The sequence below is a fragment of the Schistocerca serialis genome, chromosome 5 (assembly GCF_023864345.2).
Source record: "Schistocerca serialis cubense isolate TAMUIC-IGC-003099 chromosome 5, iqSchSeri2.2, whole genome shotgun sequence".
NCBI classification, from domain to species: domain Eukaryota; kingdom Metazoa; phylum Arthropoda; class Insecta; order Orthoptera; family Acrididae; genus Schistocerca; species Schistocerca serialis.
In genome coordinates this window covers 380,756,148-380,779,047 of record NC_064642.1, presented here as the reverse complement: position 1 = coordinate 380,779,047, position 22,900 = coordinate 380,756,148, and the positions used below count along the sequence as shown (strand labels likewise).

The following is a 22,900-nucleotide window of genomic DNA, read 5'->3' as shown; positions in this document are numbered from 1 at the left end:
GATACAATATCCACAGTCAACGTCTATCTTCAGGAGTTCTAGAAACCAGGGTGATGCAAAATTTGTTTTGACGTGTGTATTAACGTATGCCATTAGAATCAAGATTTAATGTCGCACTGACAGATGACTTCTAGAACGAAGGAGTGGATTCCCTTTATCAGGGTTGTCCAAGTTTTTTGACTCGCGGGTTGTGTCCTGGCACGAGAGCCATAGAGCTCAGCCTGGCTTCCACGTTTTCCCCAACATCACGCCACGCTGTTTGACCGCGAGCAGGCTAGAACTGCGAACGCGCCGGATTTAAATGCCATTGAAGTAGAACCACACACGACATGGTTTTATATTTCACATTTCTCAGTAACATAGTTCAAAAACAATAGTTTTCAGTATTATTCATTTTTGGTGTGCTGTAGATTTATTGTTTTAATCTGGTTCAAACTATCGGCATACGGGCAGACGCAGTCAAAAAAGGTTCAAATGGCTCTGAGCACTATGGGACTCAACTGCTGTGGTCATAAGTCCCCTACAACTTAGAACTAGTTAAACCTAACTAACCTAAGGACATCACACACATCCATGCCCGAGGCAGGATTCGAACCTGCGACCGTAGCGGTCGTGCGGTTGCAGACTGTAGCGCCTTTAACCGCTCGGCCACTCCGGCCGGCTAGACGCAGTCAATTTCACAGATTTCCATTCTCAGGTTGCCACTAATCGGGGCTTATTTAATTTCATAAATGAAAAATCGTCTTTCACACCGTTATGTTGATCGAAATGTTGTAGCATTTTTACACCTTCACTATGAAGACGTGGAAACTCGACATGAGGAAAGCAATATAGACGTCCTGACAGTGTTACCCGTACAGAGGTTTGTTCCTTTAAACGGGAAAATCAGATACGTCTGCACATGCACAGGGCTCTTTCAACTGAAACGGCAAACGGTCTCGAAGACAGCTCGAAAACAGATGTAAGATTTGCAGTATCATCAAAAATGAGTAGGAAACTAAACGTAATTATTTCAAGGCCACAAATAAGTCTTCAAATCTCGCGCTTTCTTTAACGCCAGTGAGGTTTGTGACCTGGACTGTGGTTGTCAGAATGTGTCCCTCCTACAGTACGATTCTCTCTTTAAGTGCATTTTCCGTGATTTCCCTAAATCGCTTCAGGCAAATGCCGGGATGGTTCCTTTGAAAGGGCACGGCCGATTTCCTTCCCCATCCTTCCCTAACACGAGCTTGCGCTCCGTCTCTAATGACCTCGTTGTCGACGGGACATTAAACACTAATATCCTCCTCCTCCTCCTCTTTAAATGCATTCCCAACAAATCAGAAACAAGTTGTTTCTCTCCTTGCAGTAACTGATAGTGAGCAGTGTGCAGTCAAGTTCACTTAAAATGCAAGGTCTGCTATCCATTTCGGATGTTCTAATTTCTGTTCTTGCTCTCCTTTTTCCTTCATAAAATCAACAATTGAGAATTTTAAATCGAAAATCGTTCCAGGCATGACCCTTGAGGTAATCAAGATACTGTGCAATAATATATAAAGTCTCCACACTCTTAGTTCGATAACGACCTTGCCGCAGTGGTAACACCGGTTCCCGTCAGATCACCGAAGTTAAGCGCTGTCGGGCTGGGCATCACTTGGATGGGTGATAGCCCAGCCCGATAGCCCAGCGCCGAGCGCTGTTGACAAGCGGGGTGCACTGAGCCCTTGTGAGGCAATCTGATTGAGAAGTAGCGGCTCCGGTCTCGTAAACTGACATACGGCCGGGAGAGCGGTGTTCTGACCACAAGCCCCTCCATATCCGCATCCAGTGACGCCGGTGGGCTGAGAATGACACGGCGGCGGGTCTGTACGGCTGGGCCTTCATGGCCTGTTCCTGAGGAATTTAGTTTGTATAGTCTTCGTTCAGCTCCATCTAAACCTGAAGGAACTGACAGCGTGCGACTACAGAAATTTTACTTTTCGCAGTGGTACCTGGAACAGTGTGAAATGTATCCTACATTTCCATCCTCTGTGTTGTTTACCGATGGAGCAACGTTCGGGCGTGATGGAGTCTTCAACATGCACATTTCGCATGTTTGGAGTAAGGATAACCCACATGCCACAGTTACTAGCGCCCATCAAGTGCGGTTCTTCGTTAATGTGTGGGTCGGTGTTGTTGGGAACTGTTTAATTGGGCCGTATCTGCTACCTAGGCCATTAAATGGCAGGTACTAATACAATTTTCTCGCCATAGCATTGCCAAAATTGCTGGAAGACGTCCCCCTCCCTACAAGACAACGCATGTGGTTCCAACATGACGGGGCTCCGGCACATTTCAGTCGTCGAGTGCGTCGATTCCTGGACCGACGGTTCCCAGAAACGTGGATTGGCAGAGGTGGTCCTGTAGCACGGCCTCCTCGATCCCCAGATATGTCCCCTCTGGACTTTTTGTGTGGGGAGAGATGCGCAATCTTGTTTACGCAACTCCTGTTGCATCAGAAGAGGATCTGGTTGCCCGGATAGTAGCAGCAGCAGGATAAACTCCTGGGGTTTTTGCCCGTGTCAGACAGAACATGATCCGACGGTGTAACCTTTGTTTACGTGTCAATTGACGCATTTTTGAAAATCTACTGTAATTGAAATTGGTTTGTGTGGTGGTGGTGGTTGTTGGGATGTTTAAGGGGGGACTAATCATTGGGTTGTGTTAATGTGTTGTCTCTTGGTCATAAAAAAATAGAAAAGTGTTTTTTGGTTTAATTAATTTGCTGCCAGAGAAATCTTCCTCTACCGGATTAAATACTCCTCATAAGAAAAAATGACATTAGGGAAAAATATTTGTTTTGATGTCCCCTACGACCTCCCAGAGTATGTCGGTTTAAATATTTTTCACCCTGTATAAGGCGCCAGTTGGCCTGAATTCGGCACGATATCCCTCAGGAGGACATCCATCAACTCTGTCAATCAATGTCAAGCCGAATAATTGCTTGCGTAAGGGTCAGAGGTGGACCAACAACCTCTAATAGCCCGCTCTCTGGCTAGTATCACGTGTACGTGGAGGATCTCAGTGGTCGCGCCACCTGAAAAGTAAATGGCAGATAGCTGGGTTCAGCAGTAGCGTTTACGTCTGGGAGGGCTAAAAGCTGCGTCATTAGCAGTGTGGTGGCTGTCGTTGTAGCAAATTGGAGTGATCCGGGGCTCAGAGGTGAGGCCGGGCGGAGTTTTTGATTGGCCGCGACGCAATTAGAGAGCGGCCAGCGGCTGAGGGCTGTGTACAGGCTATTACGCAGCGGCGCTCACAAAGGGGTCGCCGGCGGTTCCGCGGTGTTTGTCCGCGCAGCCGCTGCCGCCACCGTAGTAAACAGCGCGGCCTCCATCAGGGTCCAGACCTGCCCACACTGCTCCGAGCATAGGTCAGCCTAGCACTACTCTTCCGCGTGGAGCACTTCAGACTGTTCAGACTGTACCTCTTTGCACGATATCGTCACGGGCCTAACGAAAAACTAAAGAGTAAACTACATTTTTTTACAGTTGAGATTGACCTATGTTTTGTTGTTTAGTGCACAGAAAGTGCGCCGCCATCATCAGATTCGCAAATCCACAACTCTCGCTGATATATAATGATATGAAGAAAGTTACTGGTCTCGAAAGGATACCATTGATGACCGTGCATGTAAGCGGGAGATCCCGGGTTCGAGTCCCGGTCGGGGCACACATTTTCAGCTGTCCGCGTGAAGGTATGACAACACCTGTCGGCAGCTGAGGATTTCAATTAATTATCATTTATTCTAGAAAAGCTGCACGGTCATCAATGGTATCTGTTCTTTCGAGAGCAGTTACCATCTTCATACATAATTAAATGGCTATCCGGCCATTGACCTTCGTCTGTGCGAGTGCGCACAGGTTCCCCGAACTCTTACCGGAATCGTCAACTTAAGTGGGCGCGAGTAACGAGTGGATGGGCAAAGTATCTATTAGGAACATTACGTATGTAGATTGTGGACAGTTGGGAATGTGGGTCTCACGGAAAGCGTGCAAGGGATAAGTTCCTGCATTCGTGCTATTCACCTGTGTCATCGACGGCTCAGATGAATAGAGCGTCTGCCATGTAAGCAGCAGATCGCGGGTTCGAGTCCCGGTCGGGGCACACATTTTCGGCCTTCCCCATCAAGGTATGTCAACAACACCTGTCGGCAGCTGTGGGTTTCAATTAATTATGAGATATATACTGACATGCAAAACTTATAGACGAAAGTAACTATCGTATGACGGTAATATAGCTCCACGGAACTGGGTGCATTTACGTTTCCCACCTCTCGCCAAACGAGAGCGCTTCCATCATTGTCGAGAATGATCATTTCCGTGATCCACGTGTTATGGTGTGGGGAGGCATAACGTTGCGCTGGCGTAGGACCTTCCAAATTTTTGAACGCCGTACACTAATCGGTTAGTGTTATTCTGTAACTGTACTCATTCGCCATATGCATCTTATCAGGCGTGCATTCGTCCCTCATTTCGTTTTCCTGCACGACAGTACGCGACCACATCGAATAGCATAGGTGGGGAAGCTCTTGAAACGATAGGACATTTGGCGAATGGAATGGCCTATCCAGTCCCGTTGACTTAAATGCCAACGAGTACATGTGGAACGCATTTCGGAATATTCAGTGTACCAACGACCATCCAGCAGCACTCACTTGCGCTGGTGAAGAAATGGACCGCCCTGCCACTTGAACTGCTTACCAGCAGGGGAGCACGCTGATAGGCATGCGTTACCGTCCGTGGTGATACCACGCACTATTAAGAACCATGTCCCGCCTTTTGGAATGTCCAGTGCACAAATACCAATTAGTAGAAAGAGTATATGATTACATTTATAGGTGATTTGTGCTCACAGAGCGTGTCGCCTTTCGTAGGAACAGCAGTCCTCACCTTGTTGGCCATAGAGTCGAACTGTGTTTGATGATAGATACGGTATGACATACCATGTTCCTTCCTCTATGTCAGCATGCTTAAAATTCTTCTGCTTGCTGTACCGCATTAAAATGTTTTAAAGTATATAAACTATAAAACCGACGTTTCCGCCATATTACAACAGCCTGTTTCAGGACAATACTCATTATACTGGAGCAGTGGTGCTCCGATTACTGCAAACTGTCGGTGTCAATACACCATAGGGGACGTTTAATGGCCCTACAAAGTAATACGCTTGTCATGAAGAGAGGAAGAGGGTAGGACAGAGGCTGTTAGCGGGCTATCTGGACTGTCGATGATTGACGTTGTCTGAAAATGAGGTCTTGTCTTTTGGTTCAAAATGGTTCAAATGCCTCTGAGCACTATGAGACTTAACATCTGAGGTCATCAGTCCCATAGAACTTAGAACTACTTAAACCTAACAGACCTAAGGACATCACACACATCCATGCCCGAGGCAGGATTCGAACCTGCGACCGCAGCGGTCGCGCGGTTCCAGACTGAAGCGCCTAGAACAGCTTGGCCACAACGGCCGGCTGTCTTTTGGTGGGCACGTTTTCTTTCTGGTGTGTGCAGAAATACACTGACAGTTTCTGTATAGCTGTCGCCTGCGTGCCCGCTAAGACTTGTGCCCCGCAGATGATCAGTTCGAATAGGACACTTCTCCTCCGGTGAAACCAAGTCTTCCTCTGAGGAAGGATGTTGTAACGTCGTCCAAACGTCACATTTATATTTTATGTATTTGTTAGTGTTCAAGATTTTATATGATGAGGCCCCCCCCCCCCCCCACCCAGATTAATTTTAAGCATCTTGACGCTTGCTGTGAAGGACTGTGTAGTTTGTGTCAGCTTTCATCAGTCGTAGTGACTAACGACTTGTGACCTGTCAGCCTCCCAGCACTCCATGTCCAAATTTTATCAACGGGGTAATAGATACGTAGAACATGCTGTCCAATCCAACCAATCAAACATCCAAACACCCTCTGTATCAAGATACCTTAGGACAGCAAGGCCAACATTCACATTGCGTTATTTTGTTGAAAGATAACTTCACCAAGCATCAAAGATAGGGCACAGCTATCAGCCATAACACTCCAGAAATGCAACAGTTTCTGTGAAATCCAGACAGATAGTATTGTTTATCCAGTGGCACGCCATACGCCTTACTATCACACCAGGTCCTGTATCCATATGACGAAGACGAACGCCATCTGGCAACAATCACCCTACTCGGAGCTTCCACACGTGACTAGTCCGAAGAGATGACATTCTGTCTCTACTGTCCACGGTTGTCATGTGCACCACTATCGGATCACCTCTGTCTGCTTTCGTATCAACGGAGCCTACAGCAATGGTTGCCTTGCTGACAATCTGTGGTCCCCAGGCATTGTCACACAATCAATGAGGAAACTTGTCTTGCAGCAAGCAATAGCATTTTCTGACTCAAGGGCTTTGTCGAGGCCATACGATCCAGCCCGACAATGTCCGTCCTTTCGGGATCTGCTCGCTTTGGGCCACTGAGATCCTGCATAGTACTGTGTATGAGCCCCCTTCAACCCATCGATTCACACTCGCATGAAGGTAGTTGAACCCTGTCCAATGTGAGCAGCAGTATCACAGAAAGCAAAATGTAGTCTCCATCTTGCATTCACCAAACATATTTCGCGTGAAACTTATATATATGTGTGGCAAGAAGAGAACCACTTGCCACTGAAAATAGTTGCTGTTGTGAGGTGGCTTGCTTGCAAGCAGCAACTGTGCGGACTCGTCAAGTGGCCAATTAGGGCTGAGGAAAACCGTAGCCAAAACTGAATGAGAGAGCAGTCGATCCAGCTAACCCGCCACATCAACATCCATATCTGCTTCTATGGGGTGAGGGACGATGTCCAACTCCATCTGTACGTCGTTTTTTTGTACAGCTGGGTCCCACTGCCGGTGGCGAAGTCGAACACAACTGCTGAGTGCAACTGCAGATCACTATGCCTCTGGCTGCATAGTAGTTGTGCGAGCTTGTGAAAGAAAACAACCCAGGAATTCCGCATATTTATGAATATTCACAGTGCGGCTTCCTTCGATTTATGAGTAGCATCGTAACTCTACTACTAATCAGGACCCTGTACATTATGTTTCCAAGCTGTTGTATCTCTTTCGAGGTACTGAAGATTTCTTTCCATTCTTTACGTGGTAAATGGCACTCACTTTGAAAATCTTCAATTTCGACTGTTGTATCTGCTCGGTCTGGGGATGCGCGAATTCTTTTCGTATTGACTTTAGTGTACTGTGTAGTCTGCCACTTGATTTTTCCACTGATGATTTTGTATCATATGTAGTGGCTCTGTGCTGAGACAGAAAAACTAATAACACAATAACCTTATTGTATGGCTGTGTTCACTTTGTGATACGAGACTTGAATGTCCTTACAAATTTTTCAGCGAGTCCATTTGCTTCAGGGTGAAAAGATGCACTTTTGTTACGTGATATGCCATTTCTTCGCAGAAAAGTTTGAAATGTGATGAAGATTCAGTGCTATTGTCTGTTCGTATTTATTTCGGCATTCCTTCCATTGAGAAACTCTTGACCAATCTCGATTGCTTTCACAAAAGTAATACACGATATTTGTATTGCATATGGAATGTAGAAAGTGCATCTATAACAATCAGCCAGTAGCTTCCCAAAAACGGCCCAGCATAGTCTATGTGTAAACATGACCAGGGTTCTATTGTCTGTGGCTAAGGAAAACATTGCTGCAGTGGAGCTGACTGGTATTTCTGATATAAGTGGCATTCCATTAGCATCGTTTCTGAATCTTTATCTACTTTTTCGGTACCAATTCTCTGGCAAAGAGTTCGGTGTGTACAGTACCCAGATGCATTGATGTAGCATTTGAAGCACTTCCGGTTTTAGCTCTCCTGGAATCATCACACACATTTCTGTGATTCTCAGTGTAACAGAATGACACTTTCGTAGACGATTTCATGTGTTTGTATTATTTAATTTCTGTTAACTAATTAACTTAATATCTAACGGGGACTCCAACTTAATTTAGTATTATAACACTGTATCCTCTGGCACAGTTTTGCTGTCAAGATGATTCAATGAAAAGTTTCCAGCAGTATCTTTACTGATAACACCCAAAGAGAAGCATACATCAGCAGAAGAATCGCAACTTTTGTCCTGCGCTATTGACAATCGTGATAGGACGTCTGCTTTCGAATGTTGAGACATGGACCTGTGAAGTATTTCGTAATCACGTTGTTATTGTTGTGGTCTTCAGTCCAGAGACTGGTCTGATACAGCTCTACACGCTGCTCTGTCCTGTGTAAGCCTCTTCATATCCAAATAACTGCTGCAACCCACATATTTCTAAATCTGCTTACTGCATTCATCTCTTGGTCTCCCTCTCGATTTTTACCCCCACCCCCCACACACACACACACTTCGCTCCAGTACTAAATTGGTGATTCCTTGATGTCTCAGAACGTGTCCCATCAACCGATCCCTTCTTCTCCCTGATTCTGTTCAACACCTCCTCATTAGTTATGTGATCTACCCATCTAATCTTCAGCATTCTTCTGTAGCACCACATTTCGAAAGCTTCTATTCTCTTCTTATCCAAACTATTTATCGTCCATTTTTAATTTCCATACATGGCTACACTCCATACAAATAATTTCAGAAACGACTTCCTGACACTTAACTGTGTACTCGATGTTAACAAATTTCTCTTTTTCAGAAACGCTTTCCTTGCCAGTGTCAGTCTACATTTTATATCCTCCCTACTTCGACCATCATCAGTTATTTTGCTCCCCAAACAGCAAAACTCCTTTACTACTTTAAGTGTCTCATTTCCTAATCTAATTCCCTTGGCATGACCCTACTTAATTCGACTACATTCCATTATCCTCGTTTTGCTTTTGTGATGTTCATCTTATATCCTCCTTTCAAGGCACTGTCCATTCCGTTCAACTGCTCTTACAAGTCCTTTGCTATCTCCGACAGAATTACAATGTCTTTGGCAAACCTCAACGTTTTTATTTCTTCTCCCGGAACTTTAGTTCCTACTCCAAATTTTCCTTTACTTCTTGTTCAGTGCACATATTGAATAACATCGGGGATAGGCTACAACCATGTCTCACTCCCTTTTCAGCCGCTGCCTCCCTTTCATGCCCCTCCACTCTTACAACAGCCGTCTGGTTTCTGTACAAGCTGCAAATAGGATCTCGCTCCCTGTATTTTTCCCCTGTTATCTCCAGAATTTCAAAGACAGTATTCCAGTCAACATTGAAGAAAGCTTTCTCTAAGTCTACAAATGTTAAAAATGTAGGTTTACCTTTCCTTAACCTATCTTCTAAAATGAAGGTTTGCCTTTCCTTAACCTATCTTCTAAGATAAGTCGTAGGGTCAATATTGCCTCGCGCGTTCCTACATTTCTCCGAAAACCAAACTGATCTTCCGGAGGTCGGCTTCTATCAGTTTTTCCGTTCTTTCATAGTTTGGTGAAAGCAGGGCCCAACGCTGTAAGCATTGTGATATTCCGGAAGCAACATCATTATTTAGTCCAAATATAGCTGCCAATGGCTTACGATCCGTGTGTAAAATGAATATTCAGTCGTGAATGTATTCGTGGGACTTTTTGACAGCAAAAATATATACATGGAACTGCAACCAAACACTTTTTTGAAACACTAGTTCATTTTAGAAACTGGTTTTCGAATCTTTTCAGGCGCATCTTCAGATGGTGAGCAAGAAGTCACATGACAGTTTCATATTGTAATGCTGTGTACTGGCTCGGTTACAAGAAGATGGCATTTGTTTTAATGTATCGGCAGACGTGTATGTGACGATTTCTTTCCTGAAACGAATTCTGTACTTACTGCGTGAGCATGGGTGGATTTGTAACTAGTAGTCATCTTGAAGCTTCCATTGTGATTGCCATTTGCTTACGCAACACTCACTTTGCGCTGGATATGAAAATACGGTGTATAAGGATTATTAGGAAACGGGACAGCATCCGGCATGTTCTGTACAACTGGTACTTGTTACAAAGATCTTCAACAACGATATAACTTACTTTAATCAGGGACATTATTTTTTTCGATGCAATCCATGAATGGGCAAAACCTCTGATCAGAACTCGCGTTAACATGAATGTACAAATATAATAGTGACGGTTTCCCTTTCAGTTTGACTGTAATTACTTTGAGAAATTGTCAATGTTTTAGACGCAAACATGATCGCCCTTTCTAAACCATATTGTCTTTTCTAAACCATATTGTCTATGTGACGCCTATTCCGTATTCAAAAGCATTCCCTTTTATTTATCTTCAACCCTTAATTACTATTTGAACAGCACAACAGGATAATCTTTCACAGCAAAGTAAAATTTCCTCCATACCACTACATAAAACTGCCATGTTTTCTAAATCATTTTCTGTATCAGGAACACGATTTTGGAACAAAAAGATATCAGAGAAATTAAAATCCTTCCAAAAAACAATAGACAGGTTATGGTCCACCTATCGCAATAGTTATCTCTTTTAGATACTTGTCTGCAGCAACCCTTCCTTCCGTACCATTTTCCCTCTTATTAGTCTGCAGAATTTTGTATTGAAATTCAGGGCTTTCCTAACAGCAACCGTCACTTTCATTTAAGTCCTCTCCTCTTTGATTATTCCTTCCACTTCTGATACTAAACATATCTTCAAAAGTGCAAAACTAATCCTCTGTATTATTATTATTTTATTATTACTTTTTTAGTTTTATTATTATTTCCAATTATTATTATTTTCAATAATGCAAATAATTATTATCGTGACAGCTACGTAATATTCTGTGGTGTGTGTGTGTTCCTGGTCAGATATACGAGAAGGCCATAAGGCTAGAGCCTTATGGCCTTCTCGTATATCTGATCAGACTAAATAAACAATCAGACTAAATAAACAATAAATAAACAATAAATAAATAAATAAACTAAAATATTCATTCCAGCTTACGGAGTAGCTCTTCAGGAAATTTCCTTGAGAAAATGATAGCAATTAGGTAATTCAGAGCGTTACGTGCTTTCCTAATTATTCTAACAATCGCTGAAACAATCTTGCTGCATCTCTTGTTCTGGTAAATACTCTCTTGTTCTGGTAAATACCAAACAGAGTATTTATGACCAAGGATCCCCGCGTCCCCTCACGCAGAAGTACACTACTGGCCATCAAAATTGCTACACCACGAAGATGACGTGCTACAGACGCGAAATTTAACCGACAGGAAGAACATGCTGTGATATGTAAATGATTAGCTTTTCAGAGCATTCACACAAGGTTGGCGCCGGTGGCGGCACCTACAACGTGCTGACATGAGGAAAGTTTCCAACCGATTTCTCATACACAAACAGCAGTTGACCGGCGTTGCCAGGTGAAACGTTGTTGTGATGCCTCGTGTAAGGAGGAGAAATGCGTACCAGTACGTTTCCGACTTTGATAAAGGTCGGATCGTAGCCTATCGCGATTGCAGTTCATCGTATCGCGACATTGCTGCTCGCGTTGGTCGAGATCCAATGACTGTTAGCAGAATATGGAATCGGTGGGTTCAGGAGGATAATACGGAACGCCGTGCTGGATCCCAACGGCCTCATATCACTAGCAGTCGAGATGACAGGCATCTTATCCGCATGGTTGTAATGGATCGTGCAGCCAGATCTCGATCCCTGAGTCAACAGATGGGGCCATTTACAAGACAACAACCATCTGCACGAACAGTTCGACGACGTTTGCAGCAGCATAGACTATCAGCTCGGAAACCATGACTGCGGTTACCCTTGACGCTGCATCATAGAGAGGAGCGCCTGCGATGGTGTACTCAACGACGAACCTGGATGCACGAATGGCAAAACGTCATTTGTTCGGATGAATCCAGGTTCTGTTTACAGCATCATGATGGTCACATTCGTGTTTGGTGACATCGCGGTGAATGCACATTGGAAGCGTGTATTCGTCATCGCCATACTGGCGGATCACCCGACGTGATTGTATGGGGTGCCATTGTTTACACGTCTCGGTCACCTCTTGTTCGCATTGACGGCGCTTTGAACAGTGGACGTTACATTTCAGATGTGTGACGACCCGTGACTCTGCCCTTCATTCGATGCCTGCGAAACCCTACATTTCAGCGGATAATGCACGACCGCATGTTGCAGGTCCTGTACGGGCCTTTCTGGATACAGAAAATGTTCGACTGCTTCCCTGGCCAGCAGCACATTCTCCAGATCTCTCACCAATTGAAAACGTCTGGTCAATGTTAGCCAAGCAACTGGCTCGTCACAATACGCCACTCACTACTCCTGATGAGCTATGGTATTGTGTTGAAGCTGCATGGGCAGCTGTACCTGTACACGCCATCCAAGCTCTGTTTGACTCCATGTCCAGGCGTGTCAAGGCCAGCATCATGGCCAGAGATGGTTGTTCTGGGTACTGATTTCTATGCACCCAAATTGCGTGAAAATGTAATCACATGTCAGTTCTAGTATAATATATTTGTCCAATGAATAACCGTTTGTCATCTGCATTTCTTCTTGGTGTAGCAATTTTAATGGCCAGTAGTGTATTTGGAGGGGTTTTAATAATGAATTATTGAAGATTGACTGCTGCCTTAATATCATCGAGAATCCTTAGTGTGCCATTATGGTTTGTGCTACAACAACTGACGTTGTCTACTGGCTGTACCCTTGGTCTACGGGTAACATATTTGAGTGCAAAACACTACAACTTTGGTCCTGGGTTCGAACTCTACTACTGCTTAAATTTTGACTAAAAATAATAAGCAATGGCGACAAAAGACTTCCAGGACTAGTTGTCACCTTCATTATGCCAGTGGCCTTGTCAAGGAGGATGGAGGAGCGGACAGAGGTTTAGGGCGTTCTCTTACTCTTGTGGTGGGTAAAATGCCCCAAAAGGCGAAAGAATCAACAACGATCAATTGCATGAGAAAGCAGAAGGCAATGAAGACCACTGCATTAGCAGAAATAGGGGAGGAGAGAGATGATACGGGATTTGGCGTGGACATCATCAAAACAAAGGCGTTTATCGTTGCGGCGGCATCTTCTCAAGAAATTTTAATTACCAACTTTCTCCTCCGAATGCGAAAATACTTTGTAGACGTCGACTTACATAGAGAGCAACGATCATCATAATAAAATAAGGGAAATCAGAGCTAGCACGGAAAGATATAGGTGTTCTAATTGGAAAGGGAGGGAAGAGAGAGGAACGGAAAAGGACGGTACTAGTTATATCAGCTGCATCAGGATTTCGTGCAGCATCAGAGGCGACGAATGAAAATGTGTGTTGGACCGGGACTCGAACGTGGGATCTTCTGCTTACTAGGTAGGTGTGTTAACCACTATGCCACACGTATCTAGGCACGCCACTCCGCCGACACACAATCCCTCCTAGTGCCACCTGTCTGCAGTCCCTATTTCCTCCACACTCGCTTCTTTGAGATTCCTGCAGGTGGTCGGATGTACTTGTGCATCCGCAGTGAATATAATGGATCCATTGCCAATCTATGCGAATCACTTATATAAATGCGTAGTATCTGTTCTTTCGGACATTCATATACAGGTTTCATTCATATACAGGCTTTCGTTTTTTCCCGCATCCTGTTCGAGAGTGAAATAATATAGAATTATTGTGAACGTGGTTTGATGAACCCTCTGCCAGGCACTTATGTATGTTTTGCGGAGTATCCATGTAGATGTAGATGTAAAAGCAGGTCTGAGCATTGTTAGTTCCTATGATCGTGAATATTTTTCGACTGGCTCGTGAGAATGATAAATTTTGAAGATAGTTTGATATAGATTTTGGGGCCGTCATTAATCATATTAAAAAACATCAATGAGCGCCCACAACGACGCCGAATTAATCACTGTTGTAATAGGTGTCATTATACAGTATTTACCGATAACAAGGCAAATTTCAAAATTATTGTAAAATTTATAAGCTGCACCCATAAGTCACGAAATGAATTTCACTCTGTTAAGCTTTTTGAAACTTTTGATGGTGAAATTTGAATGACTCGTCGCAAAACAATGGTTGTTATCTTGAAAGTTCCAACTCCAAGAGCATGTGAACCGTCTTTTTTAAAAAGATTGCACTGCCAAACATGTACCACGCCAGTTACAAATTATCGTTGGGCGCATTTATCACAGGCCTTCCTGTCACAGTTTCTCTGATTGCAACTTTTATTTAAGAAACATGTTTTACGTTTTATAATCAATAATATCCATAACAAGTTGACAGAATTATAGATTTATGAGATATTAATATAAACATTAATTTGGGATTTAATGATAAAGGAATGTTTTACCTTAATAATCTAAACAAACAAAACCAATTTTAATGTTAAGTGTGCGATACCGCACTGTATCATCATACTGTACTATCAGGAAACCCTTCATCGACGTAATATAATTTCTATAGCTTGTATTCCAATTTTATTAATAAAGTACAACATGCTATATTGATTAATTTGTGTTTTGAGGTTCACGAGCACAGCAAACGTTAGTTCCACTGGTAACAGACGTTTGAAGCAGTACAGTGATTTCAGTAGCAATCTGTGTCTAACCTGCTTTCACCTTTTGTGTATGTGTGTGAGTTTATACTGCAATATTGCTACATGTATAAATTAGCCATAGAGTTACAAACTAACAGTGAACCATTTTCCTTTCAGGAACTACACCCTCAAAAGATCAGCAATCGAGAAGTCATACTCTGAGGTAAGCTTGGTGCACAAAGTTATCAATGTGATCAATTGGATGGGTACCCTGTCTCAAGCAATCTAAAACGGTGATACGTTCACCCAGGGCTGTCAAGTAAGTAGTGAACACTTATCGCAAGCGAAGGCCAGAGTCCTTAGCGCTAGCTGTTTTAAATGGACTGGGTTCCACCGCTGCAATAGTTGACAGAAGCTCTGTTTTGGCAAGCGCGTCATGGAGATAGTTCCGTTAAAATCATCAGATCAAACTGCAATCCTCCTTTTCCGATCGGCTAGGCTGATAATCGTGACTTCCTTGTTATTCTTGGTCACTGATCCTTCTACTGGTTGGCAGCTCTCGCTCTGGATCTGTTACAAGCTATTTCATCTTGGCGTACTTATTGACTCCCCCAGTATTTATGACTTGCTTTACAGTGCTAATCGCAGTTTTAGTGGCGTTTTCTTCCTTGTACTGCTACTTTAAGATAGCTTACAAAGGAAATGGTTAAGATGTCTTAGTGACTTAAGAACTTACATCATATATTCTTTTCTCATTATGTCTTTGAAAGACTTCGTGGTTATATCCACCTATTTTATATTTAATAAGCGTCTGCAATACTTTATCTCAAACACTTCACTTCAAGCAATTTCTTTCTATCGCTATTTATGAACCACTTTTCCCACCCATAAAATGCTATGTTCCAGACGCAGATTTTTAAGTGTTTGCTCGTATCAGTATTTATGTTTTTATGAGTAAAGCACTTTCATTTTATTCACAAAGATTACTTTTGCCTCTCTAATTCTTGGTTTTATATAGTGTCTACTTCGCACGTCTTCAGCTGCCATACTCCCTAAATATTTCTATGGCCTGTTTGTTTTTAACGTATTTCATGTAATTTCAATATTTTTCTATTTGATTCCTGGAATTTCTGATGTTTCTTGACAATTTCAATTTTGTACTCATATATTAGGTGCCTTCATCTTTCCTTTCATCTGCGGCTATCACATCTATGTGGTCCGCAAATTTAAGTATTTGTGATGTTTCTCCATTTACTTTGATATCTGTAGAGCATTCTTTGAACTCATTTATTACACATTCTGTATAGAAACTGAACAAGAACGGTGATAAATAACTTCCTTCTCAAGCACCTTTAAGAATTGTAGCTTCTTTCTCTGTATTGTTTATCTTTATTGTTGCTATTCGTTCTTCAATTATTCTTCTGTCTATTCAGTATACCTTAATAATTTTTTGGAACTCTTATTAGTTTTCCCCCGTTGTAAGTAAACATAATTTATGACATGTGCACAACAGATAAATTTTACACAATGTCCTACAAATGATTTCTGTGTTTCTCAATATTCTCTCATTCAATGTAAAGCAATTAGAATCATAATGATTATTGAAAAAACTGTAGTTCCACATTAATACTGAAAATGGGTTGCCTCATAGTGAAGTTTACTTATAGTAAACCTGTCTAATATCAGTGATTAAGATTATGTGAATCTATTTTCTGAGGATTGTCAGAACTGTAAATGTGAGTAAGAAATAGATATCCTCACTGTAGCAAGTAGCATAAAGCCCTTAATAATGACAAATATCTCAATACAGTTAGCATACCAATAAGGTTCGCTTCAGAGCATTGCAATGTAATAGCCCCGTACTTAGCAATCATAAAAATAAAACATTGTGTTTCGCTTAAGGTAGAACCTCTCCAGAAACATATCGATATACAACATATCGACGAAAGATCCGTACCAACAGACTGGAAAGTGGCACACGTCACATTAGTACTCACGAAAAGAAATGGGGGTAATTCGCTGGATTACAGACCCATATCAATAACATCGATTTGCAATAGGATTGTGGAACGTATACTGTGTTTGAACATTATGAATTACCTCGAAGGTAACGGGCTATTGATACACAGTCAGCACGGTTTCAGAAAATATTGTTCTTGTGAAACACAACTAGCTCTTTATTCGCACGAAGTAATGGGTGCTACCGACAGGGGATCTCAAATTGATTCCATATTTCTAGATTTCTAGGAGGCTTTTGACACCGTTCCTCACAAGGTATGCGACTGGAACCGTGATTTCCTCTCAGAAATGTTACGGTACGTAGTAATCGACGTCTGTTAAAACACTGACCATATCAACTACAGCAGGCTACATGTGGTTTCGGCGACTGTAGGCTGTTCGGACATTTTAGCTACTCTTAACGCTACGAGGCAAGATGCTTCAATTGCACTTCCGTCGGTATGGCTCGACTTACAAGTGAAGGTTGTTAATTTCTCGAGCTACATAATTTTCTTCCGTAAGGGTTTGTTTCAATGAGTCAGCTGTTTAGTTTCATAGTGTCGAACTAATTTTGATGGCTTCATGCTTTCATCGGTGAGAAGTTGAATGCAGAAACGCAGTATGGCTTCACATCAAACGAGGTAAAACTGTAATTTAAATAACTATCATTGTACAGCGTTACCTTTTTGCCAACGGGTTCACGTGATGCAAGTGGATCACTTCGTTTCATCACAAATTTATATATTTAGCACACGAAATTAAAGAAAAAAAAGTATTCAGTTTCGCGGTTGATCTCACGATAAAATAAAGACACGAGACGCAAGCTTCGCTTACGAAACTTAACTGAAGTTGTGCAATCGCAAGCGTCTCTTTTGTACTGGTGACCGCACGAATTGTTCGAACGCATCCATATGCATGTTGAAACACGCTCTCACGTCGGGTGTTATAGAAGGTGGCCAAATTACAAACAGCAAGTACACGTCAAGTTCGCACTTAAGAGTTGCTCAGGCATGTTCACGTCATACATGCATGTACATAACCGTCGATATAAACGCAGTGACATAAAATAATAGGAACTATAATATTATATTCTTTTTTTTACTGTCGGTACTTTTTTACTATATAAAATTAGTGCAATGTGATTACATAATATTAAATATTTTTTGCATTTTTAATATCGGTCGAAATTCAGTCAGTTATAGTAAGGTTAATTGTTATTTTTGTGAAATATTAATTTCGTTTATACCTTCTATTTGGGGAGTCACAGAACTTGGAAGATTGAGAATCGCTGACGTATACTAATGGTTCGTGCTGTACAGTTAGTAACCGAAACTTTTTCATCTTTGGACATTTTTACGATTTATTTGCGTGACTATAGGACTCTTTATTTGATATTGCACAGAAAATCAAATGTTGACAGTTCTTACTTCCCTGCGCAACAATAAATTTAGCAATGAAACTACTCTCTATTCTTTCAAGGGAAGCGCTTAAAGAAACGGTAATGCATTCTGAAACTAGAGACGACCAGAGGTGCAGAATATCCACGATGCACTCGTCTTTTATTATTGAAAGGTTACACAAAGCTCGACATGAAACAATTCCTTCATGGATGCTGAATAACTGCTTCTGCATTTTTCTTTAACTGCTCCAATGGTTAAGAGTTGCGGTATTTCATATTCATGATTTATGAAAACTAGAACTAGTAAACAACTAACTGATATTTAATTTTCTAATGGGGTTTTAACATGGTTATCCGCATGCCGAAAATGTTTTGTCACGTTGGTTGTCATAGGAGAAATAAAGTCAGTTTTGTTACATAACTGCATTTGCGTTTATATTGGATCAGACGCCCCCACACGTTTAACGATAACTGTAGCCAGCTCCCGTGGCTTATTCGGTTATCAATCTGAAAGCCAGCAGTAGTCCCACGAGTTGCGTAAAAGCTTTTAGAGAACGGCGCGCTAGTTTAATTGCTATCACAACTATCAGCGAGATCTTCGGTATTAATTTAAATTGCGTGTTAACTGACCAGAAAGAGGTGTCAATGCTCTTAACTGATAGCAACATGATTCAAAACGTTTCACCTACCTCGGACATGTTTTTCCTTAATAAAATGTCGCGCTAACAGCAAATATGACACAGAATCACGTGTATTTATGTTTTCGCTTCGTACAGTTGATGTGTTTGTAATATGGACAGGAATGCACAGTGTGCCCATATATTATCTTTACAACTTTGCATTGTGATACTTTTAAAATTATACTAAATAACAATAACTTCTTTCAGTTTATAACAAGATAATCCATGAAGTTCTTTGCAACCCTAGTTGTAAAGACAAGATCCAGTAGGTAATCAACTTTTCTCGATCTCTCATCATTAGCTTTCCGGGCGACTCACCTGTTTGCATTGCCATCGCTGTCCAGGCAGATCCAGTAGTTTACATAACACGATATTTTGACAGTGTACTAACTGACCACGATGTTACTGCAGAAAAATGGTTCAAATGGTTCTGAGCACTATGGGACTTAATATCTGATGTCATCAGTCCCCTAGAATATAGAACTACTTAAAACTCACTAACCTACGGACATCACATACATCCATGCCCGAGGCAGTATTCGAACCTGCGACCGTAGCAGTCGCGCGGTTCCCTACTGAAGCGACTAGAACCGCTCGGCCGCCGCGGCCGGTGACGACGTTATTGCACTCGAGCCCTAGTGGCCGTTATCAGAAACACTAGGTGAAGATACAATGAAAAAAGCACAGTGGTGTAAGCATAGGCTTCCGCGGCCGTGGTCAATGTCAATAAAATTTTCCGGGGCTGTTGACCGGATTGTCGATGTATAAAATTGTTCACCGTTTCGGCCACTTTTGCAAGTGACCTTCTTCAGAGGTGTGCTGAGTCAGGGAATGCTGAATTATCTAACGATTTCCGAAATGGAATGTTCCATGTGTCGAGCTCGAACCTCTATTTCGTGTTCAAAGTCTATTAATTCCCGTCGTGTGATCATAATCAAGTCAGAAAGCTTCAAATGTTCAAATGTGTGTGAATTCCTAAGGAACCAAAGTGCTGAGGTCATCGGTCCCTAGACTTACACACTACATATACTAACTTAACGCTAAAGACAACACTCACACCCATGCCCGAGGGAGGACTCGAACCTCCGGCTTTTTGGGTAACCTATTGTTGGGTTGTGATTTCATACAGTGCACAAAGCTTGTATCATATTATGCTGGTAACATTTTTTATTTCAAATTTTGTCCTAGTGTCTGAAACTAAAGCATGCTCTGCACTCCAGGTATCTGTGCTAAACTTGATTGCTTGTGGGCCTTGTACTGTTGTGCACAAGTGTGAGTGTTCAGATCTGGTTGAGGCTTGTGATCCTTGTTTCAAATGCCCTTAGTCTATTGGTACACTTTTTTTTTCCTCCGGTGTCTGTTGAGCAGTTGCGCTAGTGAGGCATTAACTGTGTCTACTGTTGTGTGTGATGGTGTTATGGGAGGGCACTCTGTGCACAGAATTCATATACAAGATAAATTTTATTCGTTTTTCACTACCCCTCAAAGTCTTTGAAACTATTTTGGAATGTCTGCTTTAACAGCTTGTGCTCTCCACATGGTCACTAAACTCTATGTTAAAGATAAGGGTTTTAATTTTGTATATTACCGTACCTTCAGGCTGTATATTGACACTGGTGTATTTTTTTACTGTGGTTGTAATTCTAAAAGAGAAAAGATTCATAAGTTAACGCTCTCTTAAAAATGTTGGTGAGCATGAAGAATTTCACCCGTGGTATTCACTAAGAGTATGGGGGTCTCTTGCCCCGTTAAAGGCAATTATCACATATTGTTCAAAATTATTTTAATTACAGTGTTTGTAATCCCCTTATTTTTCTGGGCCGAGTTCTTACCCTTTATTACCATCCTCCTGTTCTTTCTAGGGCCTCGTTATCTGTTGTAAATAAATGTTGGGAATTGTCATTATTCATTTGAACATTTGTTAATTGCTAAAATTGTTATTAATTGGTTCCTGTCACTGAGGGCGCCTCTAACCGCGCGGCCACTCCGCGTGGCTCAGAATGCTTTTCACATGTGTCCCCAGAGTACAAATGACAGAACCGCCAATGCACTGCCCTTTTATACCTTATGTATGTGATACCGCTATTTTTATATGTGCGTATCGCTATAGAATGGCATATGTCACCTCGGTGAACAATCACTTTTTAGAAATTTGCTACCCTAAATTTTCCTTTGCCTTTGTTTTTCATGTCTTTTGCGAAAATATTATTAAATAGAATATATTTAGCATCTTGGTTTATTTACTTTGCTAGTAAAGTAAAAATAGCAAATGAAAAATTGTCAACTTCGGGACTCGACTCCGGGACCCTGTTACCATTCTGCACTCTTTCCGCTGCGGCAACCGATGCCTGGCAACTACGCTAACATAAATGGCTAATGCCTCACATGCCTCGCCCAAAAAATGATATGTTATCTAAACGCCTGGTCATACAAGGTTCCCATTTCTGTCACTTTCATTTCTGGCGAGGCTCGCGTAAACCACAAATTCCAATGAAATCGGTTATCATGAACAGGCGTGCTTTCTTTGTGATAATTAATCTACCTATTCAGCAGCCCGTCGGTCAGTCGTTTTTCAATAGCCTACTTTAGAGCAAAGTCGCAAAATGATAAGATCTTTTTCAGTACTTCTGTTTGATCATATAGTCCCCTATAGTAACGCAGTGTTCCGGAAACTGACGTTTTTTTCGGTTGCATGAGTTCGGTGTGTATGCTGTGCTGCTCGTACCATTCTTCGAGTATCCACACGGTCTGTCTGATATATGCCTTACCGCATTCTCATGGTACACGGTAGACACCTGCTTTCCGGAGTCCCACGCTATGTTTCGCCGTACCTAATAGTGTACGCGTTTTCGGAGGCGGGCAGAAAACACATTTAATGTTACATCGAGCCAAGATTCTGCAGTTTTGTTCGATACTTTTCCGGCGTACGGCAGATACGCCATTGTCTTATCCCACTCCTCGTGTCCTATTTGCTGGGTCTGCACCTCCTACCTGAAATCACGTCGGATTTGTCTGCCACCGTATCATTTCTTCGTGAATATATCTTTACAGTGGTTGAGTTGGCAGGCTTTCTTCGTCAGATACTGCACGGGCTCTGTGGATCATACTGCGTAGTATACCCACTCGCTGTATCGAACATAACCGGCTAATTTTGGTTCGCTATGACATTAAATACGTTTTCCTTCCCTCTCCGAAAAAATGTGAATTATTTGGTACGATGGACGTTGACCAGAGATATATCGCATTCTATTCAAATTCGGTGAGCTATATTACGGGTAGACAGTGCGGAGAGAAGAAGAAAGTTGCCAGGAGCACAGAAAACACACGGAACTCAAGAAACCAACAAAACCACAAGTTGCGGAACTCTGCACAGCTACAAGGAATTCAATGGAATATGGTGAAAGTGTATAAGAGTAGGCCTATAAAGAAGGTTGTATAGCAAAGACGTTCTACTTGTATCAACTGAACATGACGGGAAGATATGCTATCGAAATATCGTTTCACGTAAACGACTGCACGCAGCTGAACGTCCGAGAGCACCACAAAGAAATTCTTTTCGTGTTTGCTCCTGGAACTCCACGGCGATACGTTCCAGTGCGTTGCGAATGTATTTATTTAGGTCCTGTAGGGCATAAACTTGGTTCACTACACCTTATCCCTTACAAAACCCCATATGAAGAAGTGCAGTGGTGAGAGATCATGCGATCGTCACGGCCACCGAAACAGATCAACTAATCTAATCCATCTATCCGGAAATTTTCACCAAGAAATTGACGGTGCATTTAGGGAAGAGTGAAGTGGCGGTCTATTCTGCTTTAATATGACTTCAGGTTAAAATTGTTCCAGTTATAGTCCAGCGGACTCGTCAAACATAGCCAGTTAAACGGTGCTGTTGATATATGTTGCATAATGCTTTGTGAACTGTCGCAGTCATTTGGTTGTACCATAAAAACATTTTTGTCCGATCACAATTTTTTATTGAATTTGTTACATGTTAGGCATCCCAGTTTTCGCCATTTTCAAAGGATCTATAATAAAGTGAAACATCTACGACGGCTGTTCAGAAAGTAAGTTCTGATCAACTGCGCAATGGAAACCATGGCGAAAATATGATCAGTATTTGCTTGGATGTGTTGGACAGTGTCTCTACTAGGCTGTCGATCGCGTCACCTCGCTCTTTTCACTTCTGAGCAGGCAGTGAGCACGTAGAGATGCCTCGAATATACTGTCTTCCTACAAGTACGAGTGCCTGAAAGAATTTCCCTGATTTCATGCAGCCCACATAGTGTAGCTGTCATGCATTTCTTTCTTCACGACAACTCTCCGCTGTGGATG

The 22,900-nt window shown here is 42.2% G+C and overlaps 1 protein-coding gene across 1 annotated transcript in view; it reads left to right on the top strand.

Annotated features, from left to right (window-relative positions):
• The window catches only part of LOC126481954 (protein nervous wreck), a 724,156-nt gene that overhangs the window by 273,567 nt on the left and 427,689 nt on the right, over positions 1 to 22,900 (top strand). The window contains exon 3 of the mRNA XM_050105913.1: positions 14,666 to 14,711. Within this exon, the coding sequence (XP_049961870.1) occupies positions 14,666 to 14,711 (46 nt within the window). The remainder of the gene's footprint in view (positions 1 to 14,665; positions 14,712 to 22,900) is intronic.